The 17,071-nt window shown below is 28.6% G+C and overlaps 1 protein-coding gene across 1 annotated transcript in view; it reads right to left on the bottom strand.

The window, feature by feature from the left end:
* The window catches only part of CCM_01192 (Peptidase C19, ubiquitin carboxyl-terminal hydrolase 2), a gene marked incomplete at both ends in the record, with an annotated part of 3,053 nt that extends 329 nt beyond the window's left edge, over nt 1–2,724 (bottom strand). Inside the window, 8 exons of the mRNA XM_006666349.1 lie at nt 219–269; nt 575–594; nt 625–697; nt 1,064–1,297; nt 1,357–1,412; nt 1,452–2,150; nt 2,347–2,583; nt 2,640–2,724. Coding sequence (XP_006666412.1) covers nt 219–269; nt 575–594; nt 625–697; nt 1,064–1,297; nt 1,357–1,412; nt 1,452–2,150; nt 2,347–2,583; nt 2,640–2,724 — 1,455 coding nt within the window. The remainder of the gene's footprint in view (nt 1–218; nt 270–574; nt 595–624; nt 698–1,063; nt 1,298–1,356; nt 1,413–1,451; nt 2,151–2,346; nt 2,584–2,639) is intronic.
* Between the last annotated feature and the right edge of the window lie 14,347 nt (nt 2,725–17,071).

Genomic DNA, 17,071 nt, shown 5'->3' with positions numbered 1-17,071 from the left:
GGCTTATAGGCGGCGGCTTATCTAGGGGGTTTATAGCCTATCTATAGTGTTAAAGAGAGGGAAGGTATATTATAGGCTAGGCTCTAGCCTAGCACCTTCTAAGAGTGGCTAGCGTAGAGCCCCTAAAGGGGGCCCTTATAGGTGTAACTAGATAATAATCGGTTAGTATTGTTATTATAAATCCTTTTAGCCTTATAGTTAAGGGGGTTAGGGCTTACGCCCTTAATAGCCACGGGGCTGGTTACCCCTAAAGCCCCTCTAGGGCTAGTCTATTATAATAGTTTATTTTTTAAGTAAATAAAAGACTATTATAAAGTCTTAAAGTAGCTATTTAAAAGTATATATAACTAAAACAGAATTTAAGGTAATTGTATTTCTATATAAATTATACCTAAAATGATATACCTAGTAAAGACCTATTGGTCCGGCTAGCGGCTCTCACTAAAAATGCATGGGTGGTGGGTGAGTGTATCAAGCGAGTCTGGCTGCCGATGCGAGTCTCGGGGTGGTAACGGATGGCTGGTACGTGTATCAAATGCATCCTCCATACACTTGTTACGTTGAACAAACTTACGAGCCTAGGCGGATGAACGTCTGCATGCACACATAGCAATTCTCACTGACGGTCACCCTCAAAAACGTCCCCAGCCAATGTGGACATCGACCAGCTCATTTGGATTTTCAAGATCGATATATCCTAGAGCAGCATGAAAAATAGAGCAGCATGAAAAATGGAGACATCACTACAGTATAATGGACATAAGACAATTAATTGATAACGCCAATATGCATCTTAGAACGCGCCGCAATCGCGACACTGGGGTACCCTCGAATATAGGCCGGGCCATCCATATTTCTGCGGCTCCAGGCCCAGGCACATTCTCGGTAGCGTATTACTGATGACACCCTATGCCAGAGATCGAATAATATAGAAAAGAAGATACGCCTGGGCACCTAGCACATCGGATAGGCTTGCCAGCTCGACTTTATGGTCATTGAACTTGAACCACTAGAGGGCTAAAGTCAGTACGAGATAATACCTTTGAAGGCGGAACCAACGGACCTGATCGCCTACGCGGCAGTATGAAGTATAATGCCCCGTTTCGAGCTCCCCAACGTGAACAACGACGCTTAGAAGGTCATAAACACATGATCGTTGTAGCTCCATGTTTTCCCGGCTGTCACGGCTACGAACCCGATTTGTGTATGGGAGCATGTTGAGCTGCAGCGGAAAGTGTACCGGCACGTCGACCTTTGAGGCGGCATGATCATGACGCCCTTGCTTGTACTCGAATCGCTGGAGAGTGGGGTTTAGTCGTTTGCGGTGGATATGGCATGATGATTGTGAGCGCTTACCTTGAGTTGTATAGAGAGCACATTTGGTAGGCGCTTAACGCTTGTGTAACGTCGCGCTTGCTGTGTTGAAGCACAGTGGTAGCAACGATACTCACACTTGTCTGATTTGATATATTCTTCATCAAGACAGTCAGTGAGGCTAAGATTAGGTATCTTTTGCCCTGCCTTCTTGTTCCTCCTCTGCGCTAGGCTGTCAAGCCCTACGCTCAGATCCAAAAATGATTGTACTGTGTTACTAGAGCTGTTGCAATTTTGACACGTTGTCGTCGTTTGCATCTTTCCGTAGAATGTCTGGTGAATAATGCAATTACAGCTGTGCTCGCTCCCAATCTCGGGCTTTTTGCCATCGCCATTCCGCTCGTGCAAATCTTCGGCCAGGAATTGGAAGAACTCATGAGCGTCTTGTTCTTTGGTAGTAACCAGATTTTCGAAGGCTTTCTTCTCCGAAATCCAAAAGCCAGACAGGATATTAGCAGCCGTATAGCCATTGGTGTTTTCCAAGGCATAAAAGTCTTGGAACATGTCATCCATAGCACAGCTCAAACAGTGAGGCACGTTACATTCGTTGCTTTGATGCCCATCGCTGAGGTAGAAGTTCCGTAAAAGAGGGTTGTGTAGAAAGCTCTGCAGAACAACGTTTTGGTAGCATGTTGCTCCAGCATTGTAGATACCTCGAAGACCATCGGCACGGCACGAAGCGAGGGTGGTATTGGAAGAGATGTACCTCGGGTCGTCTTTGATTGAGTCGGTGAAGAGCTCGTCGTGTTTCCTCTTACGTCCTTCATGGTTGTTAGCTTGGAAAATTTGAAAGTATTGCAGGTGTTCTACCAGAGAATGAACCTGTCCCAATTTTTCGCAAACGTAGTTCTTCAAGAGTAGGGTCCCAGACCAAATCGTCACAGATTTGACAGTACAGAGCTCCGTTCCGAGAGTCGACATCTGAGAGAGTCAGCCGGCGGAGTCATCGCATGTGTTGGGGATAATATTTACAAAATCTATGCGACTTTTTGTTCCCATGCCCCAACCTGTCTTCCTCAGAAACTGTCGTTGGACATTGAAGACAAAGAAAATTTGAAGTCAAAGTGGTGATCGGCCGGCCTTCTTTGCTGGTGGATGTCTGCGGAACAATTGGATTCGTATCGAATATGCCACGGAGAATCATCTTGTAGTGTGCTATCGAACTATTCATCACCTCCTGCCCTTGTGAAAGGAGCAACTGGACGTGTTCTGCGTAAGCAAAGTTAGTTATCCGTTCGGAGTATTCGGCCAGGATTGAAGCGTACCGCATCCAAACATAGGAGAACCTGGCGTAGGCGACTTCACACGAACATTACGTGGAGATGCTGGAGTAACTGGTCGGCTAGACATGGTGTCCAACTGTGATGGCCAAACGGCGCCGGGTCGCGTGCAGCGTCTCACAAGGCGGCAAGATGTCTGGGAGTGCAACAGGCTTGCCCTATCGTTGGTGGTCCCTTGTTTTTACTATTTGGCGCTTTTTCGGTCGTTCAATGGAGTATTGGGTGGTATTCTGGTCGAGTGCGGTCTGCGATGGTGGCTTCCACGTTTGTGAATAGGGATACTTGCGGCACAGCGCGGCTTCAGAGGCTAACACCACCACTTGCGACCTGAGCTAGATGCTTTCGTATTCGTTTCGGGTCTAAGGCAGGCTTCTCAAGCGGTCAATTACTGTAATGTCATGCTGATTTCGAGGTCGCAGGGATTCTTTTATCTTATAGACAGGAATTCTAGTTAGCTCACCTGAACAAGTATGTCTAAAAGCTACGCCATCAAACCCAGTTTAGAGCGGTGTTGTCTTATCGATTAGGGTGATTCCGGGAATAGATAATTCCGCGGCCGCCTTATCATATAACGTATAAAGAAATGATAAAAAATAAAGATAAAAAGGAAATTAGCTTTATATTAGATTTAACTATAAGGAATAAAATAGCTATTTTATATATCCTAATTCCTAGTCTTAGGTTATATTATTTAATATTATAGGATAATACTATATCTTAGCATACCTAAGGTTATTGCTTATTTATGCTTATTATTAGTGTAGATAAGATAAGCCCTCTTATTAGGGTAGTGCTCTAGATCGGTTTGTGGAGTTGTCCCAGCAGACGACCAACAGTCGCCATCGTCCAGAGCAAAGTTGTTTACGTTGCTCGAAGACTTCAATCTAGAATTAAAGAACAAGACTCGATTTCTTAATCATCTCGATGATAAAAAAAAATCACAACCGGCTGGTCTACAGAGGCCGCGCCCTGGGGTGAAGAGTCCCGTCTCGAGGCCATCACCACACAACTGCGGCCGCGAGCTTGCATATACAGGACTAGTCATCCACAGGCCTTTGTGAGTCCGGAATGATCTTCGTTGCGCTCATTCACGGCCCGGGACGTGGTTTGTCGGCCCACCCACCCCGAGGGCCGGGGTTGCGAGTGAGTGCCTTGCAAACAAGCAGAATAGAGATAAATAGACGGGAAGCCGCAGCTTTTCAAGAAGAGTAGAAGTCTTTCAACTCGCATCTCTTGGTCATTTCTCGTGAGACCATTCTTCTGTACTCACACCACCTCCCACCAACACTTCCGCTTACTCTCCTCCCAACCACCGCCAGCCTCGCGCTCCTCAGCCAGCCCGTCCTCTCCGCGCACATTGGCTCCCTCTCCCCCCCTCCCACTAACTCCTCCCTCGACGCCCGCTCCGGCTGCTACCAGAGCGACTGCCCCAACACCTTCTTCGGCTTCGACATCATCAGCGCGTAGGCGCACAACTTTGCCTGGCTGAGCAGCCTGCGGTGGCGCGGCGAGTGCGGCTGCTCGGCGTTTGCCGTCACCGACGCCGGCTGCAAGACGTTTACCATTTGCACCGGCACGCACTCGGTGTGGTCCAACTTCAACAGGAAACTAGTGGACAGCATCGACTCAGACAAGGCTCTATACAGGGTGATGAACTAGTATAACCCGACCTCACAGTTCCAGACCCCGCCAATTAAGCACGAGGGTAGGACACATACAGAACCTAAGGAAAAAGCTAAGTGCCTTAGGAAAGCCCTACTTAGGAAAAGAACCTAAGGAGAAGACCTACTAAAAGACATCCTAACTATCCTAGGGAAGCTAATACCCTAGCCTATAGAATTCTTAATAGAGGAGATCTAAGATACCCTTATCTTAATAGGAAATATATCCCTAAAGGTAGATAGAATTACTATAAAGCTACTCTATATAGTATAGCTAGTTTTAAAGGAATAGATATATAAGCTTTATTAAAAATACCTAATAGTTAGGTATTACCTTAAAATCTTTAAATAAGCTAATATAGTAATAATATTAAAACTAAATAAAGATAATAAGAGGTTAGTAAGAAGTAAGAAAGAAAAGAAGTAGGAGTAAGGAGTAAGGTAGAGACTAATAGGGACTTATAGAAAAGATTAGGCTACCTAGAATAGAATAAGAAAACTAAGAAATAGATTAGTAAGCTATAGTAAGGTAAAGCTAATTAAGAATACTCCCTATAAGATATTCTAGAACTATAGCTTAGGACTTAAGTAGAAACTTTAATATAAAGAAAAATATAATACCTTATAAGTTCTTAACTATTAAGAAAGATATATTAATAAATAAGAGAAGTAAAGGTAATTATATATAGAAGTAATTAAAAGCTATAATACTAGCTATAAAGAAGTTAAAAGAATTAGTAATAAGGCTAGAAGCCCTTTTCTAGCTAAGTAAGTATATTAAAGATAATAAATAAAATATTATAAAATAGCTATATAAAGTTAGTTAATAAAGAATAGTAGGATTTAATAAGGAAAAGCTATAAGTATAAGAAAAGGGAATATAAAAAGGGGAAGAAAAGGTAGAAAAGAAAGAAAAAGAAAATAATATAAATAAAGAAAATAATATTAATAAGAAAAAAGAAAAAAAAGAAAAAAAAAGAAAAAAAATACCTTTTATTTCTTACTAGCTATTAGTTAATAACTAATAAGATTTTAAATTATTTATTTATTATTATATTATACTAATTAGACTAGCTCTATCTAGTACCTTTATAGCTTATAAGATAGGGAAAAAACTAGAGTACCTAAAGGAAAAACCCTAGCTTTAATATAGGTTTAGTATAATCCTAAAGTAATTCCTAATAAGGAGTAGTATACTCCTTATCTTAATAAAAGATAATAATAATAAGTATAAATATATAAAACTTAGTAGGTTAATAGACCTACCTATTCCCTACTTAACCCCCTTAACCTCCTTCTTTTATAGCCTTATCTTAGCCTAGGCTAGGTACTATATATAGTTAAGGTCCCTTTTAAATCCTAATCTCTAAATACTTTAAAGTTTAGGTAAATATAGTAATAGCTATAAAAGGCTAAAATACCTACCCTTATTATTCTTACTTTAGCTTTTATAGTTTATTTTCTATATTATTTATATTAAATAAGTAAAAACCTTACCCTTTATAAGGCTTTACTTAACTTAAGACTAATTAAAATAGCTTTATTATTCTCCTACTTTTATATACTTTTATACTTATCTTTACTTTTTACTTTATAATTACTCTATTTATATCCTTATACCCCTTTAAAACCCCTAGATTAATATTAGCCTTTATATAGTTTATTATATTTACTATACTAGGTAAGAAAAGAGTTATAACTATATATATTTAATTATTATTATTTTTAGTTTATTACCTAGCTAACTAGCCTATTTATTATAATATTTAAAAAGCCTTAAATTCTTTAATTTTTACTCTTTTCTTTTTTTTTTAATAATATATAATTATATATTTTCTTTACTTTTAATATATATACTATACCTTACTATTACCCTTACCCTTACCTAGGCTAAGCTATTTTTACTTTAGTTATTAAACTATACTAATTCTCTTTTTTATTAGTTTCTTATTATTATTACTATTATATTTATATATTTCCTTTCTTCTTATTCTTATATACCTCTCTAGGCTATACCTAGGCTACCCTTAGCCTTATTTTAATATTATTAATATTTCTTTAGAAAAAATAAAAAAAATTTAATTACTATTACTATTATTATAATAAGTTACTTTATCCCTAGTATTTACCTAGCTTTATCTTATCCCTAACTTTATTAGTTTAATACTATTATTATTACTATTAATAATATAAATACTCCTTATTTATTTATTATCTACCTTTATTTTAATACTAATTTAGCTGTTAAGGGCTAGGCTACAGAGCCCGCCCTAGTCCTTCCAGAGTGGCTAGCGCGGAGCCCCCTAAAGGGGGGCCCCTTATAGGTGCAACCAGATAACAACAAGTCAGTATTGTTGTTACAAATCCTTTTGCCTTCCGTGGTTAAGTAGGTAAGAGGATTAGGGCTTACGCCCCTAATAGCCATAGGGCTGGTTGCCCTAAACCCCCTCTAGGGCCAGTCTATTATATTAGCTAGCTATTCTTTATTATAACCTTATTATCTCTTTATTACCTTACTAAGTACTTATATTAGGTTATTATTATAATTAAATTAATATTAATTCTTTATAATTAATACTTTAAGTATATAAATAAGATTAATACTATTATTTACTTTAAATAAGCTAATAAGTATCTTAATATTATATTAAGATAGCCTTTATTTTAATCTAGTTTTAAATCTTAATATATTTATATATTTGCCTTTATAGTGTAGTGGTTCTATACTAGGGAGTTCTATATAGGTTAGTATATAGATTGCTAGTTTAAATCTAGCTAGAGGTACCCTAAACAATTTTTCTAAAAGTTAAGTAGTATATCTACCTTATAACTAACTTATAAGGGAATATAGATAGGGTAACTATAGAGTTAGCTAAGGTAAAATACTAAAAGGTAATATATACTAACTACTATACTACCTTAGCCTTTAATAAATAGAATAAGGCTAAAAACTATATATATACTATAATATATACCTATAAATAGGTATTATAGTAAGGAACTATTTTATTACTTAGATATATATATAGATAGTAAGTAATTTAATATATTTAGATAGTTAATAAATAATAGAAAATATAGAGTAATATAGATTAAGGTAGTAGCCTAGGAACCTACCTATTAAGAATATACTAAATACTATTAACTACTACTAGGAATTATTATATAATAGTAGATTAGTATATAGGAAAGGCTAGTTTTTACCTAGGCAGCCCTAGGTCTATACTTAGTATAGTAAGGTACTAGTATAAAAGGGGTTTACTACTATAGTTTTTCTAATACTTATAAGTTTATTAAGGTACTAAAAGGACTATAAGGTCTAATTAGGGTAATTTAATAAATAAATAAATATATTTATATATATTAAGTATATAAAAAATAATAAAATTTATATATTAATAAGTCTTTTTAATTCTAATTTAAAACCTAATTAAATCTAATCTTAATTAATTTATTAATAGCTTATTAATAGTATTAAGCTTATAACTATTACTATTTAAAATTAGCTTTTAGCCTATATTAAAAATAATTTAACTTTAAGTTAAAGTAATATTAAGTTTAACTATTTAATAATAGTTATTTATTATATTTATAACTAAACTAATAATATTATAATTAAAAGTAATATTTATTATATTTAAAGTATAATTAGTTTAACCTAAGTTATAATTATACTAGCTTTTATTAGTTATAACTTAGTCTTAATTATAATTATCTATACTAATATTAAGGTATTAGTATACTTAGATTAGGCTAAGGCTAAGGTAGTTTACTAACTAGCCTAGTAGTAATATACTTTAACTAGCCTATTTTAGGTTACTATAGTTACCTTAAAGGCTTAGAGGGTAACTATACCTAAGTTTAGGCTAGATAAAGGCCTAGACTTAGCTATCTTAACTAAAAGGAAGGAGGATAAGAAGGAGGAGAAGAAGGAGTAAGAAAAGAAGATAGGGAGGGGTAATACTAGGCCTAGCCTAGGCTATACCTATTTAAAAAAAAAATTATTTTCTATATATTTTTAGCTTACTAAAAGTAATAAAGTTAAGGTATTAAGAACTAGCCTTAGGGCATTTATAAATAGGTATTATAATAGTATTAACTCTCTTATAGAGTAAGAAAGGAGGAAAAGCTAGTCTATCTATTTACTATAATATATAAAGGGGGTATACTAGGGGTATACTTATAGTAGCCTTAGGCTAAGTCTAGCTAGAATAGGCTTAAGCCTAACTCCTTTATATACCCCCCCTTTCTAGTAGTACCCTAGTTATATTAACTATAATTACCTAAGCTAATATAGGCCTACTATACCTTACTTACCTAAGTTAGTATATATTTAATATATACCCTATACTTATACTAGGTTATTATCTAGGGTCTATACTTTTATAGCCTATATATATATTACTAAAGAATATTCTTATAGTAACCTTAGTTTACTTACTTTTTACTATAGTCTTTATACCTAGGAATTTCTTTTAAGTAGTCTATATATTATAATTACCCCTATTCTAGGCCTAGCTATCTAGGTAGCTAGTATTTACTAGCCTTACTTTTACTCTATCTATAGCTAGTTATATTATATTTAGCTTCTTAGTATTATTTAATAATAAGCAGTTCTAAAGCTAGAAGAATAATCTCCTATTACCTAGTATATCTAGCACTTACCTATACTATACAACTAGATAGAAGTTATATAATATAATAACCTTACCTCTTACCTTATATATACCCTATTAGCCTTAATAGGTTATAAGCTTAGTAGTACTTATATTATAAAAGCTACTAATAAAATAAAGGAAAGTATTAATTTCTTACTAAATTTACCTACTATCTATATAAGCTAATATTTACTATAAAACTTAAGAAATTTATAACTCCTTATATATAGAAAGAGGAAAGACCTTAAACTCTAGCTAATCTAAAGTATATCTAATAAGTCTATTTACTATAAAAATTCTATATAAAGAAAAAGAAATTCTACTACTATACTCTACTTAGTAATTTATATATAGACTCTATATACTTATTTTATATATATTATAATATAAATTTACCTAGTATAGTTATAGCTTTTAAATAAATATACTTATTAGATTACTTACTATAATCTATAATCTTAAATATACTTACTAAATTACTTACTATAATTTATAGTCTTAACTACTATAAAAAGTATATAATAACTACTTATTTAGTAAGAAGAATTCTTTATTACTTATTTAAATACTTTTTACTTTTAAATAAATATAAAGTATTTAGTTTAAAAAGAGAGACTATATATTTAGCCTATTATCCTCCTTATTATCTTAAAGTTCTACTCCTTTAGTAAGTAGTATTATTAATAACTTAACTCCTATATATAAGCTAAGATCCTTTTATAGCTTTATTACCTACTTTATTATCTAGTATTATATTCTTAATATTAAAGGAGGTACTAAATATCTTAAAGCTTAAATCTAAAAGTAGCTAGGTTAAATAGAAGCTAAAGATAATTAATATACTAAGACTTAATAATCTTAGTAGATTACTATTAAAAGGCTAAGGAAATAGCTTTATCTTAACTAAGGCTTATAGTAGTAAGACTATAAAGGATTTTATTTAAAAATAAATATAAGACTAAGTCTATACTATTACTTTTATTAATATAAGCCTTAAAGAATATACTTATAGCTTTATTAAGGATAAGGTTATAGTATTAAATATAATTATAGCCTTTAAAAAGTACTTTAAACTAAAAGGTATTATTATCTTTTAAACTATAGCTAACTATTTTTTAATACTAACCCTTATTTAATATAGATCTATTAAGAAACTTACTATAATACTTATTAATACTTAGGCTAAATAATAATCTCTTAATAGAGACTTTAAAGTCCTTAAGGCTTTAATAGTATATCTTTTTATTAATAGTCTTAGTAAAGAGTTTAACTTCTATACTACTAAAATAGCCCCTTATCTTATTCTAAAGTAAACTAATAATACTATTATAGCTTTTATAACTATATTTATATAGGTAGTTATAATTATAACTAACCTTATTAAGCTTAAATAATAGAATAATAAAAAGTCTAAGTAATAAGCTATTTTAATTATTATAATAGCTACTAAAAAGTATCCCCCTTATAGTATAATAAAACCTAATACTATTAGGTACTTCTATTTCTTTTATAAGCTTTTAGGTTACTTTAATAAGTAATATTAAAAGTTATACTTTAAACTTTATTTAGTAAACCTACCCTCTTTATTTTAATAAAATAAAAAGTACTAATACTTAACTAAAAAATATAATAGTAAGTATAAATATAAGAAGGTTAGCTTTAAATAGTATATAAGTCCCTTTATAGATTCTAAGCTAGCCTAACTTACTTTTACTATCTTTTAAAGCTTATAATACTCTAGTTAACTTAAGGTAGATAGTACTTTTATAGGTATTAAACCTAGATAAGATTTTAATCTTTTAATATTATTATATTAAAAACTAATACTACTTAACTTTAGTATATTTAGCTATATCTTAAGCTATAAAGAACTTATAAAGAACCTATCTCCTTACTTAGACCTTAATATTTAAGGTTTTACTAGTATTATTTTAAAACCTATTACTTATAGAATAGCTATTATTATTATAAAAAGCCTTAAAACTACCTTAAAATTATATAATAGTATTCTATAGGAAGATACCCTAATAAGCCTACTCTTTATTAGCTACCTAGTAGTAAAGGATATTATAATAGTCTTTAGTAAAGAAAGAGTAGTTATAATAAAAGATTAAAAGGTTATTCTTACTACCTAGTAAACTACTAAAGTCTATATAGTTAACTATATTACTTTAAATATTAATATATTAGCTTATATAATAAATAACTTAAGGTATAAACTATAGTATAATTAACTTAGATATTTAGGGAAATAGAATATTACTAAACTTATCTTTATCTTTACTAGTATAAAGCCTATTAGTTAGTATAAATATTATATTAGCTATCTTATAAAGAGATAAAAAAAAAGCCTTTATATTTATTTATTTTAAAAGGGAATATATTCTCTTAAAAGCCTTTATATTAATATTATTAATACTTTACCTACCTTTTAAAAGAAGGATTAGTACTAAGTTATTATTATTAATAATTATACTAGAATATACTAGCTATTCCTTATTAAAAAGAAATCTTAGCTACTTAATATAATACTAAATTTCTTAAAGATATAGGAATATCTAGAATATAAATACTACTTTATCTAGCTAGATTAGGGGGGGGAGAATATTATAACCTAGTTTAAAAACTTTTATATTTCCTTAAGTATATACCTATAGTATTTTACTACTAATTAGTATTAATAGAATAGTATTACTAAGGTTAGGAATAGAATATTATAAGATAAGCTTTTTCTTACTATATATTAGTTAAAAGTGCTAATTAAATTCTAGCTAGATAGTATAGGCCTATACTACTCTTTAATAGTATACCCCTATAATAAGGAATAATAAACTAATAACTCCTTATAAACTATAATTTAAAGATAAACCTAACCTTAGTTATTTATAAATTATAGGTAGTTATAGGTAGTAAAAGACCTCTTATTATATTTTAAGAATAGTTCCTAAAACTATCCTATATATCTTAATTAAATATAAAGGCTAAACTAACTATATTATCTTAAATACTAATAGACCTAATAGACTAGTAATTATTAATAATATTATCTTTTAAGAATAGCTTAACTAGCTATTTAAAGATTTTAAATATAACCTTCTTTAATAGAATAATAACCTTACCTTAAGCTATAAGAGTAAAACTATATACTACTCTTTAGGTTAATAGGTAATTAGTAAGAGATAAGAGTATATAAAAATTATTCTAATTATCTATAACTTACCTACTAGTAGGAGCTTTATAGTAAAGTACTATAATATACCTACTACCTTAACTATAAGGCCTAAGTAAATAATACCCTCTATATCCTCTATATTAGTAATACTAGGAATTACTAATAAAAATAATAATATCTATAACCTAGCTAATAATAATAACTTTATTAGCTATCTATATATACTAAGTAATAATAAATTTAAACTAATACTATTAGATATTTAATTAACCTTATATCCTATTTTTACTATTAATATTAATAAGATACTATTTAACCTCTTTAAAATACCTTTATCCCTAGCTCTAAGTAGTATTATTAAGTAAAAAGAAAGACTTATAATATAGATTAAAATTCTAATTAGATTAATCCTAGTATTTTAAAATTACTAATATATACTTTACTTTAATCTTAATAATATAATAAACCTTACTATATTTAATAACCTTATCTATAATAAAGAACCTATAATATATAAATAGGCTATTCTTTACTTTAACTTATAAAAATAGAAAGGCTTAATAGTAGATAAGTATAACTCTTTAGTAAAGAACTATATTATAATTATAATTAATAAGCCTAAAAATAAGATTATCCTTCTAGGTAAGTAGGTATATAAACTTAAAAAAGGTACTAATAATAAGGTTATTTACTAGAAATCCTAGTATATAGTAAAAGGTTTTAATTAATATAAAGGACTTAATTACTATAAAATATTTATAAGTATACTAAAAATTTCAATACTATACCTACTACTAGTAATTATAACTACCTTAGACCTTAAGGTTAAGTAAATAGATATTAAGACTACCTTCCTTTATAATCCTATAAATATTAAAGTCTATATTAAAATACCTAAAGGATATTAAGAAGAATACCCTAGGAAAGTATAGAAGCTATTAAAGTCCCTATATAGGCTAAAGTAAGCCCTATAAATCTAGTATATAACCCTTTATAAAATACTTTAAAGTCTTAGCTTTAAGCCTATATAGCTTAATTATTCCCTATTTATCTATAAAGATAGCCTAATTATTATAATTTATATTAATAATCTTCTTATTATTAGTAAGAATAAGGTTACTATTATAAAGATTAAGAAAGCCTTATTAGATATCTATAAGATAATAAATATAGGCTTTATTAGCTACTATCTTAATATTAATATCTACTAAGACTAATATATAAGAACCTTTATACTCTCTTAAAGTAGATATACTAAAGCCCTTCTAAAAAAAGCTAGCCTTCTTAACTATAAACCTTATAACCTACTAATAAGTCCTACTACTAAAAGTATTAAGTAATAGCTAACTATTAAGAATAGCTAGTATACTAAGACCTATAAAGGCCTAATTTATCTTTCTAACTACTCTAAGCTTAATATCTACTTTACTATTAGCTATTATTATAGATTTATAACTACCCTATTAGTAGAATATATTACTAGCCTAAAATAGCTTTTATAATATATTAAAGGTATTACTAACTATAAACTTATTTTTATAAGATTTAATAAAAAACCTTAAGTTTACTATAATACTAATTATATTAGCTACTAATAAATATATAAATCTATTAATAGCTTTATTATTACCTTAAGGAGTAGTATTATATTCTAGTACTTAAAGCTATAGAATATTATTATATACTTAACTACTAAAGTAAAGTATATCTCTTAATATAATATAGCCTAAGAAGCTATCTAGATTTAGTAGCTTTACTATATTATTATAAAAACCCTTAAGAAAAAGCCTACTTATACTAAGACTACTATCTAGGCTAATAACTCTAGTACTATTACCTAAGCTTCTAGTATCTAAGAATACCCCTATATAAAATATATAGATATTTAATACTATTAGTTATATAATAAGAATATACTATACTAGTTAAGCTTTAGTTAAATTCTAAATACTAAGAATACTATTAATATTATAACTAAGCTACTACTAAAGCTAGCCTTTTATAAGTATAAGTACTACCTAGGACTATACTAAGTACCTTCTAAGCTATAATTTTCTAGGGGTCTATTCTAGAAGTATTATACTCCTAAGGCCTCTAGTCTCTAGGGTATTACTTATTAAAGCTATTCTATAAGTATTATAGTTAATTAGTTCTATACCTTTAAGGTATTACTCTCTATAGGCACTATAGTAGGCTCTCTATTAGTACTATTAATACTAGCCTTTAGGGTATTACCTACTAAAGGCTAGCTAGCTTTTTATTAATACCTTTATTAGTATTAGCCTCTAGGGTATTACTAATAATAGGTAGCTTTAAAGCTAGAAGAACAATCTCTTATTACCTAGTATATTTAGTACTTACCTATACTATATAACTAGATAGAAGTTATATAATATAATAACTTAACCTCTTACCCTATATATACCCTATTAGTTATAATAGGTTATAAGCCTAGTAGTACTTATATTATAAAAGCTACTAATAAAATAAAGGAAAGTATTAATTTCTTACTAAATTTACCTATTATCTATATAAGCTAATATTTACTATAAAACTTAAGAAATTTATAACTCCTTATATATAGAAAAAGGAAAGACCTTAAACTCTAGCTAATCTAGAGTATATCTAATAAGTCTATTTATTATAAAAATTCTATATAAAGAAAAAGAAATTCTATTATTATACCCTATTTAGTAATTTATATATAGACTTTATATACTTATTTTATATATATTATAATATAAATTTACTTAGTATAGTTATAGCCTTTAAATAAATATACTTATTAAATTACTTACTATAATTTATAGTTTTAAATATACTTACTAGATTACTTATTATAATCTATAGTCTTAACTATTATAAAAGGTATATAATAACTACTTACTTAGTAAAAAGAATTCCCTATTACTTACTTAAATACTTTTTATTTTTAAATAAATATAAAATACTTAGTTTAAAAAGAGAGACTATATACTTAGCCTATTATCCTCCTTATTATCTTAAAGTTCTACTCCTTTAATAGATAATACTATTAATAACTTAATTCTTATATATAAGCTAAGATCTTCTTATAGCCTTATTACCTACTTTATTATTTAGTATTATATTTTTAATACTAAAGAAGGTACTAAATATTCTAAAGCTTAAATCTAAAAGTAACTAGGTTAAATAGAAGCTAAAGATAATTAATATATTAAGACTTAATAATCTTAATAGATTACTATTAAAAGGCTAAAGAAATAGCTTTATTTTAACTAAGGCTTATAGTAGTAAGACTATAAAGAATCTTATCTAGAAATAAATATAGAACTAGGTTTATACTATTACTCTTATTAATATAAGCCTTAAAGAATATACTTATAGCCTTACTAAAGATAAAGTTATAGTATTAAATATAATTATAGCCTTTAAGAAGTATTTTAAACTAAAAGGTATTATTATTTTTTAAATTATAGCTAACTATCTCTTAATATTAACCTTTACTTAATATAGATCTATTAAGAAACTTACTATAGTACTTATTAATACTTAGGCTAAGTAATAATCTCTTAATAAAGACTTTAAAGTCCTTAAGGCTTTAATAATATATCTTTTTATTAATAATCTTAATAAAGAGTTTAACTTTTATACTATTAAAATAGCCCTTTATCTTATTCTAAAATAAACTAATAATACTATTATAGCTTTTATAACTATATTTATATAGGTAGTTATAATTATAGCTAACCTTACTAAGCTTAAATAATAGAATAATAAAAAATCTAAGTAATAAGCTATTTTAATTATTATAATAGCTATTAGAAAGTATCTTCCTTATAGTATAATAAAACCTAATATTACTAAGTACTTTTATTCCTCTTATAAGCTTTTAGGTTACTTTAATAAGTAATACTAGAAGCTATACTTTAAACTCTATTTAATAAACCTACTTTTTTTATTTTAATAAAATAGAAAATACTAATACCTAACTAAGAAATATAATAATAAGTATAAATATAAAAAGGTTAGCTTTAAATAGTATATAAGTCTTTTTATAAACTTTAAACTAGTCTAACTTACTTTTACTATCTTTTAAAGTTTATAATACTTTAGTTAACTTAAGGTAAATAATACTTTTATAGGTATTAAACCTAGATAAGATTTTAGTCTTTTTATATTATTATATTAAAAACTAATATTACTTAACTTTAGTATATCTAGCTATATCTTAAGCTATAAAGAACTTATAAAAGACTTATTCTTTTACTTAGGCTTTAGTATTTAAGGTTTTACTAGTACTATCTTAAAACCTACTATTTATAGAATAGCTATTATTACTATAAAGAGCCCTAAGACTACCTTAAAATTATATAATAGTATTCTATAAGAAGGTACCCTAATAAGCCTACTTTTTATTAGCTACCTAATAGTAAAAAATACTATAGTAGTCTTTAGTAAAGAAAAAGTAGTTATAATAAAGGATTAAAGGGTTATTCTTACTACTTAGTAAATTACTAAAGTCTATATAGTTAACTATATTACTCTAAGTATTAGTATATTAGCCTATATAATAAATAACTTAAGGTATAAGCTATAGTATAATTAACTTAGATATTTAAAGAAATAGAATATTATTAAACTTATTTTTATCTCTATTAGTATAAAGCCTATTAGTTAATATAAATATTATATTAGCTATCTTATAAGAAGATAAAAAGAAAGCCTTTATATTTATTTATTTTAAAAGGGAATATATTCTTTTAAAAGCCTTTATACTAATATTATTAATACCTTACCTACCTTCTAAAAGAAGGATTAATATTAAGTTACTATTATTAATAATTATACTAGAATATACTAATTATTCCTTATTAAAAAGAAATCTTAACTACCTAATATAATACTAAATTTCTTAAAAATATAAGAATATCTAGAATATAAATA

Source organism: Cordyceps militaris (genome assembly GCF_000225605.1).
Source record: "Cordyceps militaris CM01 unplaced genomic scaffold CCM_S00001, whole genome shotgun sequence".
NCBI lineage: Eukaryota > Fungi > Ascomycota > Sordariomycetes > Hypocreales > Cordycipitaceae > Cordyceps > Cordyceps militaris.
The sequence above is the reverse complement of the archived record's forward strand: the minus strand, read 5'-3'. Positions and strand labels throughout refer to the sequence as shown.